The sequence below is a fragment of the Montipora capricornis genome, chromosome 14 (genome assembly GCF_036669925.1).
Source record: "Montipora capricornis isolate CH-2021 chromosome 14, ASM3666992v2, whole genome shotgun sequence".
NCBI classification, from domain to species: domain Eukaryota; kingdom Metazoa; phylum Cnidaria; class Anthozoa; order Scleractinia; family Acroporidae; genus Montipora; species Montipora capricornis.
The window spans coordinates 28,178,157-28,192,611 of NC_090896.1; the positions used below are offsets into that span (position 1 = coordinate 28,178,157).

The window sequence follows — 14,455 nt, forward strand, 5'->3', positions numbered from 1 at the left end:
GCGCTATTAATATCGTAGTTCATTCCTTCGAAAAACAAAACACCCATTGAGAATCCCGGAGAAAAGGTGGAAACTGGTAGGTTTTTAGTAAAGGGTAGTATTATGGTTTATCGCACACTTTTTGTTTAGTGATCATGAAAAAGCTTCCAACAAACAATTCTTGGTCCAATTCTTGATCCAATCAAAGGAAGACAAAGTGAATGAATCGCATCTCCTGGCTCCGCGAGCGCTTGTAAAAGAATGGAAAAAACAAATTCAGTTTTAAAGCAGGGCTCTATTTCCACATGATCTTGATATTAGCAGGCAAATCAGAACTTTAAAAAAAAAAAAAACTTTTAAGATTATACGACATGTTTCGACAGAACTTTCTGTCAGCTTCAGTTGATTAATGTACAAAACGTTAGATAAATCTTAGGGTGCGTTCGATTGACCGTATTCCGGAATAGGAATACGTGGAATATAAGTTAGAAATCCTTCGTTTTTACGGAGATTCACATTAAAATTGTCAAGTATCTGCTAAAATGCTATTTTAAATATATTTTTATTATCCTTGCTGCTTTGAAACGCGCCAAACATATCGTTTTAATCCTCACTCTACGTATTCTTATTCCGGAATAGGGTCAATCGAACGCGTCCTTAAACTATCCTTTTAATTCTCACATTGTCACGTGTTATGTACATTCCGTTGTTACTAGCATAATTAGCACTTGTTCCTATATATAAATTCAAGTTCTAACGCTTTGGACATTAATCAACTGAAGATGACAGAAATTTCTGTCGAAACATGTCTTATAATCTTGAAAGTTTTGTCGTTTTCTTTAAAGGGCTACATTTGATGAAAAACTTGAACCTTGTATTTCGTGGATAATGGAACCAAAAGGTCGAGCAGAAATCAAATCGTTATCTTTTAAGAAGATTACGACATTTTTTAATTTCCAAGACATGTTTTGATGTTACGAGCATGACCTTCAGTTCCAGAATATTTGAAAAATCGCTTGCACTATATAACAACTAGGCGAAACATTTACTAAGCTCAGAACGTTGTCGTCAATCTTGCTGTGCGGTTTGTTTCGAAATTCTTGATTCCGCCCCTACTAAATTTCAACTTAAACTTAAGGAAGTTATGCATATAAATCGGGAAAAGCCTAATTTAAACCAACAAGTTCATCACGTCACCTGACACTTACGCTTTAGGCTTTACATTCTTTCAAACACTTTGTAACTCACTCAAATATGTAATTTTTGTCACTTAATCATAATTAATTATGCATGTTTCGCCTAGTTGTTATATAGTCCAAACGGTTTTTCAAATATTCTGTAACTGACGATGATGTTCGTAACATCGAAACATGTCTTGGAAAGAAAAAAACTGTCGTAATCTTCTTAAAGATAACGATTTGCTTTCTGCTGTCTCGACCTTTTGGTTCCATTATCCACGACATAGCAGCCACATATGAAGGACGTTTCAACCTTGTATGTATAGTGATTAAGAAGAGTAAAACCCACAATAGGATACTATAAATAATCACACCAATGTTCACGGATCTCCGAGTTTCGCAGTAAGAGTTTGGCAAACTGTATTACCTTTCTTTGCCCTCTCTGTTGCTGGAGATTTTTAAGAAGCTATACCACTTTTTCGTGATCTGTCAAAGTGCAGGAATTGTCCACCGTTAATGAATTCAATGGGTGTCAGTAAAGAGGTGACTGGGTTGTGTCAACAATATTGATTTCCAATGTAAAAAGGGTGGAAGAAAGGAAAAAAAATCCTGTCTTTTTTTGTTGCCACAATTGACAAACGGTTACTGACAGTTTTATTCTACGAAGACTAGCCTGCGAGAAGGCTCCCAGGGGTTCGAGGTACATGAAGAGCATGCTTGACTGCTCGAATGCGCAGGCTAAACAAAGGCAAAAAGGTGCTCCCAGATACGGTTTCACAGTCAGTGGCCACGCCTAGCTATTATCTAAGAGGTATATGGTGCCAAACCCGCTCAAAAGAAACCTACCGTATACACATACAGAAACCCACACGTCAAGCACAAAGAGCTTATCTGCCCAGCTGTTTACCTAAGTAACCTGGAGTAGGTAAATCAATTCGATCTTTGATGGAACAAATAAATCACTAGAAGAATTCATTTAATAAGGAAATTGTTCAAATTTTAGTAAGTACCTTTGAAGATCATTAACTTACAATCTTAAGTTATTTTCAGTTGAGTTCTTTGAAAACGCCATTTTTGAGTGAGGCAGGGGACAGAGATCAGTGAATGAGTCACTAACCCAAAAGAAACGAAAAATCACACCCGTAAGGCGACCAATGAGAAAGAAAACTACTAATAAAACAAATTTCTACTTTCGCGCTAAAACACATTGCATGTAGGTACTTCGAATTCTGATTACCGATCCCGCTGTTTGTGATATTATTTGTTGCTCGGATAAATCGTTGATATTCGTCGAGGATTATCGAGAGGGTATAGCATTACAAAAGCCCTCGATTAACGCGGAGACACGTGAGCTATCAAAGTTGAAGAATGTTCCGCCCAAATCATGATTTAAAGACTTGGAACGAAGTCGACAAGCGCTATTAATATCGTAGTTCATTCCTTCGAAAAACAAAGCACCCATTGAGAATCCCGGAGAAAAGGTGGAAACTGGTAGGTTTTTAGTAAAGGGTAGTATTATGGTTTATCGCACACTTTTTGTTTAGTGATCATGAAAAAGCTTCCAACAAACAATTCTTGGTCCAATTCTTGATCCAATCAAAGGAAGGCAAAGTGAATGAATCGCATCTCCTGGCTCCGCGAGCGCTTGTAAAAGAATGGAAAAAACCAAATTCAGTTTTAAAGCAGGGCTCTATTTCCACAGGATCTTGATATTAGCAGGCAAATCAGAACTTTAAAAAAAAAGACAAAACTTTTAAGATTATACGACATGTTTCGACAGAACTTTCTGTCAGCTTCAGTTGATTAATGTACAAAACGTTAGGTAAATCTTAGGGTGCGTTCGATTGACCGTATTCCGGAATAGGAATACGTGGAATATAAGTTAGAAATCCTTCGTTTTTACGGAGATTCACATTAAAATTGTCAAGTATCTGCTAAAATGCTATTTTAAATATATTTTTATTATCCTTGCTGCTTTGAAACGCGCCAAACATATCGTTTTAATCCTCACTCTACGTATTCTTATTCCGGAATAGGGTCAATCGAACGCGTCCTTAAACTATCCTTTTAATTCACTTGTTCCTACTCATAAATTCAAGTTCTAACGCTTTGGACATTAATCAATTGAAGATGACAGAAATTTCTGTCGAAACATGTCTTATAATCTTAAAAGTTTTGTCGTTTTCTTTAAAGGGCTACATTTGATGAAAAACTTGAACCTTGTATTTCGTGGATAATGGAACCAAAAGGTCGAGACAGCAGAAAGCAAATCGTTATCTTTAAGAAGATTACGGCATTTTTTTTCTTTCCAAGACATGTTTTGATGTGACGAACATCATCGTCAGTTACAGAATATTTGAAAAACCTTTAGGACTATATAACAACTAGGCAAAACATTCATAAACATTTACTAAGCTCAGAACGTTGTCGTCAATCTTGCTGTGCGGTTTGTTTCGAAATCCTTGATTCCGCCCCTACTAAATTTCAACTTAAAGTTAAGGAGATTATGCATATAAATCGGGAAAAGCCTAATTTAAACCAACAAGTTCATCACGTCACCTAACACTTACGCTTTTCTTGGAAAGAAAAAAACTGTCGTAATCTTCTTAAAGATAACGATTTGCTTTCTGCTGTCTCGACCTTTTGGCTCCATTATCCACGACATAGCAGCCAGATATGAAGGACGTTTCAACCTTGTATGTATAGTGACTAAGAAGAGTAAAACCCACAATAGGATACTATAAATAATCACACCAATGTTCACGGATCTCCGAGTTTCGCAGTAAGAGTTTGGCAAACTGTATTACCTTTCTTTGCCCTCTCTGTTGCTGGAGTTTTTAAAGAAGCTATACCACTTTTTCGTGATCTGTCAAAGTGCAGGAATTGTCCACCCTTAATTCAACGAATTCATTGGGTTTCAGTAAAGAGGTAACTGGGTTGTGTCAACAAAATCGACTCCCTGTGTAAAAAGAGTGGAGGCAGCCAGGATAACTCTTTTAGCTCCCAAGTCGCTTGATGGTTCATTGCAGCGCAATCGCACGGTCTTGAGTCCAAGTCCCGTTCAAGCCTGGATTCCAATGTTCACGGATCTCCGAGTTTCGCAGTAAGAGTTTGGCAAACTGTATTACCTTTCTTTGCCCTCTCTGTTGCTGGAGTTTTTAAAGAAGCTATACCACTTTTTCGTGATCTGTCAAAGTGCAGGAATTGTCCACCCTTAATTCAACGAATTCATTGGGTTTCAGTAAAGAGGTAACTGGGTTGTGTCAACAATATCGACTCCCTGTGTAAAAAGAGTGGAGGCAGCCACGTCCCAATTCAAGGTAACTTAACCCTTAAAACTGCTGGCTTTTAGTCTTCTGGTTTCTTCTTTTGTTATCCATTGTATACCGTGCATCCTGTTTCTCTGTGCTCACTGTTCCTCGGTGCATAAGTTTCCTCTGTGCCTACTGTTCCTCTGTACCCTCTGTGCCCACTGTTCCTCTAAGCCTACTGTTCCTCAGTAAATAACCACTGTTCCTCTAGTACTATTTCTGAGCCCTCTGTTGTTCACTGCTTTCATGTAATGATTAACGCTTTCACTTCCCAGTATATGTGTAATGATTAACGATTTCAGAGCCCGGTATATGAGAGACAAGGTGGCACACCTCAAACAGTTCGATGTAACATGAAAACTAGGTTTAGCTGTTTACTGGATAATTTGTAACAATGTATGTTGCGTCTTTTTCATCTGAACTGGAGGGTGACACACCTCAAACAGTTTGATGTAACGTGGAAAGTAGGTTTAGCCGTTTACTAGATAATTTGTAACAATGCATGTTGCGTTTTTTCACCTGAACTGGCGGGTTTTTATTGTCTTTAATCATGTTAATAGCCGATAAGAGGTCGTCCTGGCCTGTAGTAATGCTTCGAAAAGGTTGCGTTAGAATGCATAAAGCCACCTAAGCCGGAACGGCCAAAATTCAGAGACTTTGCCGAGTGCGCTGCAAAATGTACATGTACATGTATATATTTATGTTAATTCTTATTCCAGTAAAGGACAAATCGACCCTTAAATGACGGCAAACTGTGATATAAAGTTGCCTTAATCTTTCTTTTTTTAAATATGATTGTCTATGAGTCACAAAGAAGTGTTGTTTCGTGTATTGTACATCGTTTAATACTCCTTCACCCACTAGCGGTTTTGTTCTTACAAAATCCTCCCAACGATTACTTGCAGGTGTAGTGCACTCAACTAAACCCTCAATTCTTTCTGGACAAAGTTGTAGAGTCGCTAGAACCTAGTTTAATGGCCTAGCTCCAATGAGTCTCCTGTAGGGGAGCATTCCAACTAGTAAATGGAAGATCATAGGTTTGACTACTTCGATGGAGCACTCGCGGACTGTTTTTCCGAGTTTGCCTGCGACATTACCGATGAATTCATATTTCTTCCGCCAATGAAGTTACTATGGCGATCACGTGGAACCACTGGCGGGAACGTACGATAGTCGTTTTCTATTAAAAAACTAACATGACAAAGCTTTAAAAAAAAGCAAAATAAATGCTAATACAAAAGGAGTACTCAAACCTGGATAAAAATTCATTATAGCGAGAAAATTTTGTTCCATGCACTATAAAATAAATCGTAAGATCTTTTCCAAAGTGGAGTCAAAGGGAAGAAAATTAGATCCCAATAAAAAGGGGTAATCCCAATAAAAATTTTTGAAAGCTCTCTAAAAAGCTCGTTTAAAAAACGTCACCATAACCTATTAATTCCTAATTGAAGTTGATTTAGATGATGCTATTTTCTTTACAATTCACTGTCGCCTCGATTGCCCAATGCACACAAAAATTCAACATACGTCAGCGCTATTGGCAAACCAGAAACAGAATTAAGACTAAACGCTTCAGCGTCAGTGATTATGATAGTGAGAAGGCCAAAGGAAAGTAAACCGAAGCAACTACATCATTTGTCAGAGAGTAACTTAAAGTGCTACATATTCCCTATGATCATTAGCCCTAGTAATCGAAACGACCCCACAGGAACAGAGTAAAAAGAAATTCTGACCAACGTTGCTGGAAGCTTACAAGAAAATTAACTGCATTCTAGGGGAGAAGAGCGGGAAATTTTTCTCACTGTATATTGGCAACATCCTTTGATTTACCATTGTTTTCAACAGTTCTCTCACTACCGTGCTAAGCTATAAAGATTTTCCCATTTCAGGTCTCAAGCGTGAAAAATTGTTGTACTTGTTTCTTCGAGTAATTTCCGCTGAAATGTCTCTTGCAACATTTCTTGTCGCTAATGGTGGTTTCCTTTTCTTCCACTCTTTCCTCTGGTTTGATCTTTGTTCGTTAGTGTTTTCACATGTCTAGATGATTCTCTTCCAAATTCGATCCGCCATGTAGGGATGGCGCAGTGGTGAGAGCACTCGCCTCCCACCAATGTGGCCCGGGTTCGATTCCTCGACTCGGCGTCATATGTGGGTTGAGTTTGTTGGCTCTCTACTCTGCACCGAGAGGTTTTCTGTGGGTACTCCGGTTTCCCCTCTCCCCAAAAACCAGCATTTGCCTTGATTTGCGTTGATTGTTAATTTCACTTTACAGTGTCCCCAATTAGTGCTCCAGTGCTAAACCCACGAGACACTTAGATAAAATTCCTTTCCTTTCCTTTCCAAACAACCCTGTAATAATTGTTTACGGATTTGACGTCTCGTTCAGCGCCATCAAAAGAGAACGCACAGTTCACTGAGGATCATATTCTCTGGAGTTCTCTGGGTCGTTTTCAATAAAATGACCGCTCCATGACATTGCAACGGATTACAACTTACACCTACAGTGTCAAAACTTGCGCTTCTCAATGAAAAGTATGTTAGGAATCCTAGTGCGCTGAACTAGCATTCCTTTAAAGTACTTACAGTTAGGGCTTTTTGCGTCCCATCATGTAAAAAAGGCTGTCCCAGCCTCTGTTCACCCTCTATATTGCAATGTTTTTGTTGTTTAGGCCACCCCCTTTTTATTTTTCTTTTACCGTCGTCCGACTGACCCGAATCTTTGGCATTTTCAAAAAAATAATTACGTAGTTAAAGCACTTTTTTAATTTAAATAGTTAATTCCTTTTAATCAGAAAAATGAGCGTAGTAACGCATCGCAACGCGGAAAGCTTTTCAGTGAGGTTTCTGAACAAAGAAGACCGACATACGATATATGACACTTTTTGGCTCCAAAGTAAAGGAGAAAATAGCAAAAATCTCTCATTTTTAGGCTTTCGCCTGCCTGCTATTTTTTACTCGGCAACAAACCTACCGAAACGCTAAATACGCAGACTAGTAAGGATAATCGTTCTTTTTTTTTTTTCAAAATACTTTCATTCAAACTATACACGACGAGGCAATTAAAAGCTAAGTTTTCTTTATACCTTAAATTAATTCACTAGTTATTGTCAAAAATAAAAACCATTTTTATCAACCCAGTGCATGTAATGGCTTCTTTGTATTAATGGCACAAACTTTTGAACTGGGCAGTGTTAACCCTTATCACAAGCACAACTCGCATTGCGCACGCCGATTTTCTAAAAGGATTTTGTAAGACGTCTTACACACTGCACGGCTTTAAGAGTTTCTATACACAAGTCTGTTTTAACCTACGCAAGGCGTTTGAAAGACATCTTCGATTGCACATGGCATTTGTAAGAGTCTCGGGATGAATAAGGCACTTTTAAGAGTATCATGTTACACGGACATTTTGTAAGGTTCTAAAATGACACGAGGCGTTCTTACAAACACCCATAACATACTGCGCGCAGAAGCACTTACACACAGCATTGGAAAGCAGTGTTACACAAGCCGTTTGTAAGCAGTCTTACAGACGGCTTTTCTAACAAGACTTACACACGCTAAGCAGTGTTACACACAGCCTTTTTAAGCAGTGTTACACACGGCTTTTGTAAGCAGTGTTACACACGGCCTTTGTCAGCAGTCTTAAAGACGGCGTTAGCAAGCAGTCTCATAGACGGCGTTTGTAAGCATTCTGAGCAAAGCAGTAATTACAGTAAAGCACTGCAAGTTCAGTTGAGATAAGTTAATTAAACAGTTACAACGCCGTTAGAACTAAGTAGTGTTAGAATTTGATTCCTTATAACTTTCTAACCCCAAGATTGTTATGTTGATAAATTGTTAAAGGATGATGTTTGTTAGTTAAGCGCTTACAAAAGAAACAAGAGTTACATAGGGTGCGGTCTGTTTCTAGAATTATATAGGTTGTTTTATGCTTAATTTTATCCCTGTTTTAACATAGGGCCTCGTGCACAGCTGCTGAATATGATCCGATATTCTATATCTTCCAATAAGCGAGTGGCGAGCCCTTTACTGAACTAACAAATCAGAAAACGCTATGCTGGTTAAAGAGACTTGATTCTTAGTTCAGCACTCGAAACTAGCTCTACTTTTCGAAAACGCTAAAAGCAACTGACGAAGGATTTAATTATTTGGTTCCGAAACCGGTCTTGCATTTTAAAGCTGAAAGACAGTTCTTTTCAGAACTCTAATGACCAGCCACCGATTGTTTCTTACAAGAAGGAAAAATCAAATAATTAAATCCTTCGTCAGTTGCTTTTAGCGCGTTTCCGAAGAGCTCAAAAGGAGAGCTACAGATTCGAGTTCTGAAGTAAGAATCAATGATATAGCGTATTAAAACAAGCATAGCACGTTCTGATTTGTTAGTTATAAAGAGCTCGCTGATTGGAAGATATAGATTAACTGCTAAAACCAGGCGTTCAGTTAGTCGTGTGCTGCGCGTAAAACGGCAAGGGAGAAGAAGATCCGCACTCCGCGCTTTATTTATTGTTTTGCATAATAGGACTATCTAAAGCTATCACTGGTTTGTACCTGATAAAGAGGCTAGCACTTAAAACGTCTATATGAATTTTTTTCTCGGTTCTATTTTGCATTCATAAAAATGACATCTGCGAAGAATCATACACCACGTACTCTTGTTTCAGGGATGAAATGTTCATCGAAGTGAAAGAAACATCAGTTGTAATTTCACCATGCAATCCGGGCCGAATTATATGTCATTGTGATAATTATGATATTACAAATACTCATAGCTAATGGTCAGTGAATTTGTATTTTACCAGGTAAGAATTTATCAAGAATGTATATGTAATACGTGTTCAGTCTATATGGGTTTTAAGAGCCAGTTCCAGTTGAAAAGACAGAATCCTTTCCAAATGCCGCATTTGGCACGTAATATTTACGTTCTGCATAATAAGAAGGTATCCTTCAGAGAATGGTCACGGAATTAGAGTACCAAAATATGTAACTCTTGCACGTGCAGAGCACGCAGAGCCATTAGCTGTGGTTACACTAGCCCTTTTATCCATGTGTAAATAGCGTTTATCCACTGGCAAGGACGTTTTTGTGTGTAACCGCTTTCCCTAGACCGAAAATGTCCTAAGTTATTTCCATGGATACATAAAAAACAACAAAAGAACTTCCCATGACAATTCCTGAGCTGATCAAAAGTGCGGTGTATATGCTCCCTGAGATGGCTTGGCTAATCATGAAGCAGAACGTAGCTAACTGCAGCGCACGACGTAACATGGCAGGGTTTCGTGCATCACTTTGAGTATTTCTTTCTTTATTTTCATGAGTTTGCCCTTCAGACTGTCAGTTACGAAGCTGATTAAGTTATAATTTTCTCTGCTACAATTTGCAAGTTCAGTGAACTCATATCATATCACATCCTGAGGGGAGTCGGAGTAATTGCAGATTACCCCGCATCTCTAGTTACACGGTGCAGCCATCAACGCATCTACGCCGCTACTCGAGTTCTCAATTATTCATAATTCACTCAAATTCTCTGGAAGGTGGCTACGCGTCTACGCGACTACTCGAGTTGTCATTTGTTTATAATTCATTCAAGTTCTCTGGAAGGTGGCTACGCAGCTACTCTGTTGTAATTTATTCATAATTCAGCGAAGTTACTTGAGCCGTAATAACTGTTGATAAGCACTACAATAACTGAAAGGTAACCAGTTTGAAATCAGTGCCGAGGCCTAATAACTGTAGATAAGAGAGCAGTAGGCCGAGACGGAGTTCGTTATATACACGATATCACAGCCTATTGCCTGGTATTCAGGTATAGCTACAAGACTTTATGGTCAAATTTCACGGCTAAGTTCTGTTTTCTTTGTCTCACAAGTCTCAAGGGAGGTTTCTAAACAAAATAATATTCAAATTTAACCATAAAACCTGTGTGAATATTGATATATCGAACCGGTCAGTGTAAAATGCAGACTGCAGACCAGGGGTAAAATGCAGACTGAGGTTATAATGTAACTGTTGTAAAGCCCAAACCCTTAACAAATGCTAACAGTTAAGCTTGAATATTCTTTTATGCATAATTAGGCCTAAGGTTAGCATTTCTGAAGGGTTTGAGCTTTTTCAGCGATTACATTATAACCTCAGTGTACATTTTACCCCTGGTCTGCAGTCTGCATTTTACACTGACCTTATATCGGTATCGAACGCATTTCTGCGTAGCCATTTATAAGAGCTACGCAGAATAACTAGTGTTACGGGATATTTTGCAATTTAGCCGGGGAGTCTTTTACTGTGTAACCTCATCCCCAAGGGTAACATGAAACCTGAGCTGAACCAAACTCAAGCAATTTACCCTCCGGAAGGCCCCAAACCTAAGGTGTGTGTAATCACAGCTATTGTAGCGCTCATTAAAACTTTAGTAGAAAGTTTTGGTACGGTTCCTTTCAAGCAGTTGCTTCATTTGTCAGTCAGAAATTTGCATTTGTTAGTGGTTTTTAGAGAGACGAAAAGACAATGGAAGAATCAGAAAGTGGAATAAATCTACAAGAATTGTCAAATAATGATCAAGATGAAGCCAAAGAGAAAGAAGAACAAGGTAGGTTGATACGGAGTTCCCGCAAATGTTTATGATGAAGATTGAATATTGGCTTGTCTTGGGACACGATACTGATGCAAACAAAAGATATAGTGATTTATGTTACTTTGTTGTCGACCATGCAAAGTTGTCGATAGTTTCCGAAAAGTTAGGTACTAACAATCATATAGAACGTTTTCCCTTTTGAAAAAGTGAACTATGTTTATGGTCAATGATAAACCCGGTAATTGTTCTGGCTTTGTTGTGGACAAATCTTTCATTTTGTTATTGCGACCATCTATTGTCTACTAGGAGCGAGTTTCTATCCTGCGTATAGCAAGCGTTGCCGTATGATCGCAGAAATGTCCGCATTTTGGCCGCACAATTCTTGGATTTTACTTGACGTCACGGCCGACATGTTGGTGTCCCCAAACAATGAAATGGCGGCCATGTTGGTGTCCCGATCCAATCCTCCGGGAATTGAAAGCTATTATTATGCTAATGTCTTCTTTTGTTTTCGTTGAAAAACATGGCTATTGATCACGTGAGTGAAACCCAAGAATAAGGACTTCACGCAAGGACGACGGCGACGCCACCGAGAACGTTGTCTAAAATATTATTTCCCGTTATTGTGATAATTTCGTGATAACTCCAAGTCGTTCGGAATGGAAAGTGTGTATCAACATTGTAGGAGTAAAATTAGCATGAACGGTGTGGTTGTTTAGGAAGAAAATTATAAAACATCTGGTCAGGTTCTCACGTCCAAATGAAATGTACCAAAATGAAAAACGCACGCACAGAGCGTGCAGAGCCTTTGTTTTTGTTCATTAGGCTCAATGCTTTGTGGCGTTCTCGTAGCCGTTGCCTTCCTATTGTAAAGTCCCTAATAATCAGTATGTTATCGGACCTCCCCCACTTCCTTCGATTCAGTTTTTTGCTCTCGGTCCCAGTTTTCCTGGGGAAAAATGCCGAAAACTCTTTCACTCCTACGGGAATGCTCACTGACGCAGGCTAAAGAAGAAGCCTCTTGAACAAAAGCGTAATCATCCTGAGCCTCTTGTTTAAACAGAAAAATAGTTGAAGAAGGTGATTGTCCAAATATATGTAGATAGTCGGCAGAGAATGGAATGTATTTTTTTACAGTCTCGGAAGTCTCGGGTGGGTTGATCTTTCGGGGCAAATCAAGATATCACAGTCTATTGCCCGGCATCAGTATCGTGAAACATCCTCTAGTGACTCTCATCCTGAGAGTACATACACTGAATCAAAATGCGCTCTTTTATAACTGTTTTTAAAGCAGCGGTGATGTTTAAGTCTGGGTCTATTCCTTCTTAGAGTCTCGATTGATGAAGATGATTAAGACGGGGGATGTGGAAGACATAACAGACAGGCTTAACCCGCAAGTTTTAACAAAATGCAAGAACAACACATTGTACGTGGCAATGAAGGTAGATGATATATAGAGCCTATCAATAAGACTCTCAGGCGAAACGTTTTGGGATGCTGGAGAATAAAATTAGAATTAAACGCGCTATTAAAGTGAGACAAATTTGGGTGCTGCTCGAGCTGTATTTGATCTTTAAAGATACCATTGAAAACGGACAGACAGTATACAACCCTAAACGATACCTTGACGGTTAAACTTCGTGACGTTTCGTCTTGAACACCCTAAGTAAGACCAAAATCAGTGATTTACACCCCTGCACGAGACGACGAGTATCCCCAACCTTTTCACATGGGAGTACCCCCCAGAGATAGACCTACTTTGACAAATAAAGTATTTATCACCAACCAGCAGATATGTACGGAAGACCTTACTCAGTCTAGATGTTTTACTGTGATCTAGAGAAATTTTTTTCAGTGGTAAGATTTCTAAAATCTTGTGATATGTCAAAAATACCTAGAATACGAGAGAAAAATTGTGAACAGATGTAAAATGTGACTTTCCTCCGAAAAAAACACTCGTAATTTTAACATATTACTGATATAATAGCACCAAACGGTCTCGTCCGCGTAGCACTCGTCATTTAGGAGCCGAACACATAAACTATATATACGTTACGCCGTTTGTTTGCGAGGTGAATGTTTATCTCTAGGAGGCTTGACACATTATTGTGTTCATTTGTTAGGCAAGCAGTGAGCTGCGTCGTAGAGCAGACAAGAAGGAACAAGACGAGGAAGAGTTTACAAAATTGGCCAACTCTGTGGACGAGTTCTCTTGCTCGCTGTTAAATCCGTTAAAATCAGATATAGAATTCCGCCATACTTTTGCCGATTCACTGGATCAAGTCATCGATGATGCTATAGAAATGGACCAAAAAAAGGTAAGAAACCAAAGCTTTTAAACTCGGTCGGCTTAAGAATGTTTCAGCGGAAGTTGCCCGGTTCAAATCACCCTCGATCATAACACAAAAGAACTGTCCGAAAGCATGTCCTTGTGGTGTTCATCGTGGAGATTCTCTATGCACAACCTGACCCGACCGTAGTCCATTTGCAACTTTCTGGAAGTTTGCACAAGAAATTTAAGGGGAGAGGTGGATCGCACTTGAAACTGACGGAGCCAAGAGTCTGAATATATGGCGGGCCTGGCGGGCTTTTTGTCGGACGTGTGAGTATGGCAATTCCAGTTTCCGTTAAACAGTTAACGCAAAGAAACAAACAGAAATAACAACAAGAACAACTCTAACACCAAGAACTGAGAACCACATCAGTGAAACGAAACTACTTCTGCACTAAATTTCTTTCACTTTAAAGTGCACCTAACCCCAAAATATTTTTTTTTCTAAAATAAATCTTTGCACCCGTTCGAAACAAATTGCAGCCATTTTTTCCTTTTTCTAACAAATCCTGCCATTTTATAGGCTTCGAAAGTTGCGAAAATCCAAGCATCTTTTGTTCACGACCGAGTCAGAAGGGGAGTGGGTCTATTCCTGCTTTGACGTCACAATCTACTTTGCATGCATTTTTACAAAGAGTTAATGCAATGTAAATCAGTATGTGACGCCAAGGCTGGAATAGACCCACTCCCCTTCTGACTCGGTCGTGAACAAAAGACGCTTGGATTTTCGCAACTTTCGAAGCCCATAAAATGGCAGGATTTGTTAGAAAAAGGAAAAAATGGCCGCAATGGGTTTCGAACAGGTGCAAAGATTTATTTTAGCGAAAAAAATATTTTGGGGTTAGGTGCACTTTAAGAGTATTTTAATTACGTGCATTAATTGACGAATTCTCTTTTTTCCATTGTAGATTTTAGCACATCCAGTGCTTCGTGGCTTAATGAACAACAAATGGTTCGGTGAATTCCGAACACTGAAATATTGGAAGTGGTGTCTTCTCAACATCTGGTGTGTGTTCGACGTGCTGCTGTTTCCAGTTCTCTTTGTTCTGTTTTACATTATTCACATCTGCAGAGATAAGGGGCG

At 39.0% G+C, this 14,455-nt stretch overlaps 1 protein-coding gene across 11 annotated transcripts in view; it reads left to right on the forward strand.

Moving 5' to 3' along the window:
- LOC138032539 (transient receptor potential cation channel subfamily M member-like 2) overlaps positions 1-14,455 on the forward strand; it is a 47,853-nt gene continuing 33,398 nt past the window's right edge. The window contains exons 1-7 of one of the 11 annotated variants that reach the window (XM_068880243.1): positions 5-76; positions 4,079-4,260; positions 4,400-4,477; positions 10,948-11,054; positions 12,369-12,481; positions 13,163-13,357; positions 14,280-14,455. The exon at positions 14,280-14,455 is cut by the window's right edge and continues 11 nt beyond it. In XM_068880243.1, coding sequence (XP_068736344.1) covers positions 10,973-11,054; positions 12,369-12,481; positions 13,163-13,357; positions 14,280-14,455 — 566 coding nt within the window. In that variant the 5' untranslated portion in view covers positions 5-76; positions 4,079-4,260; positions 4,400-4,477; positions 10,948-10,972. Of the gene's footprint in view, positions 77-2,254; positions 2,649-4,078; positions 4,478-10,947; positions 11,055-12,368; positions 12,482-13,162; positions 13,358-14,277 lie in introns of those variants that run through there. The other 10 variants (XM_068880241.1, XM_068880242.1, XM_068880246.1 and 7 more) reach the window with 10 other exon arrangements.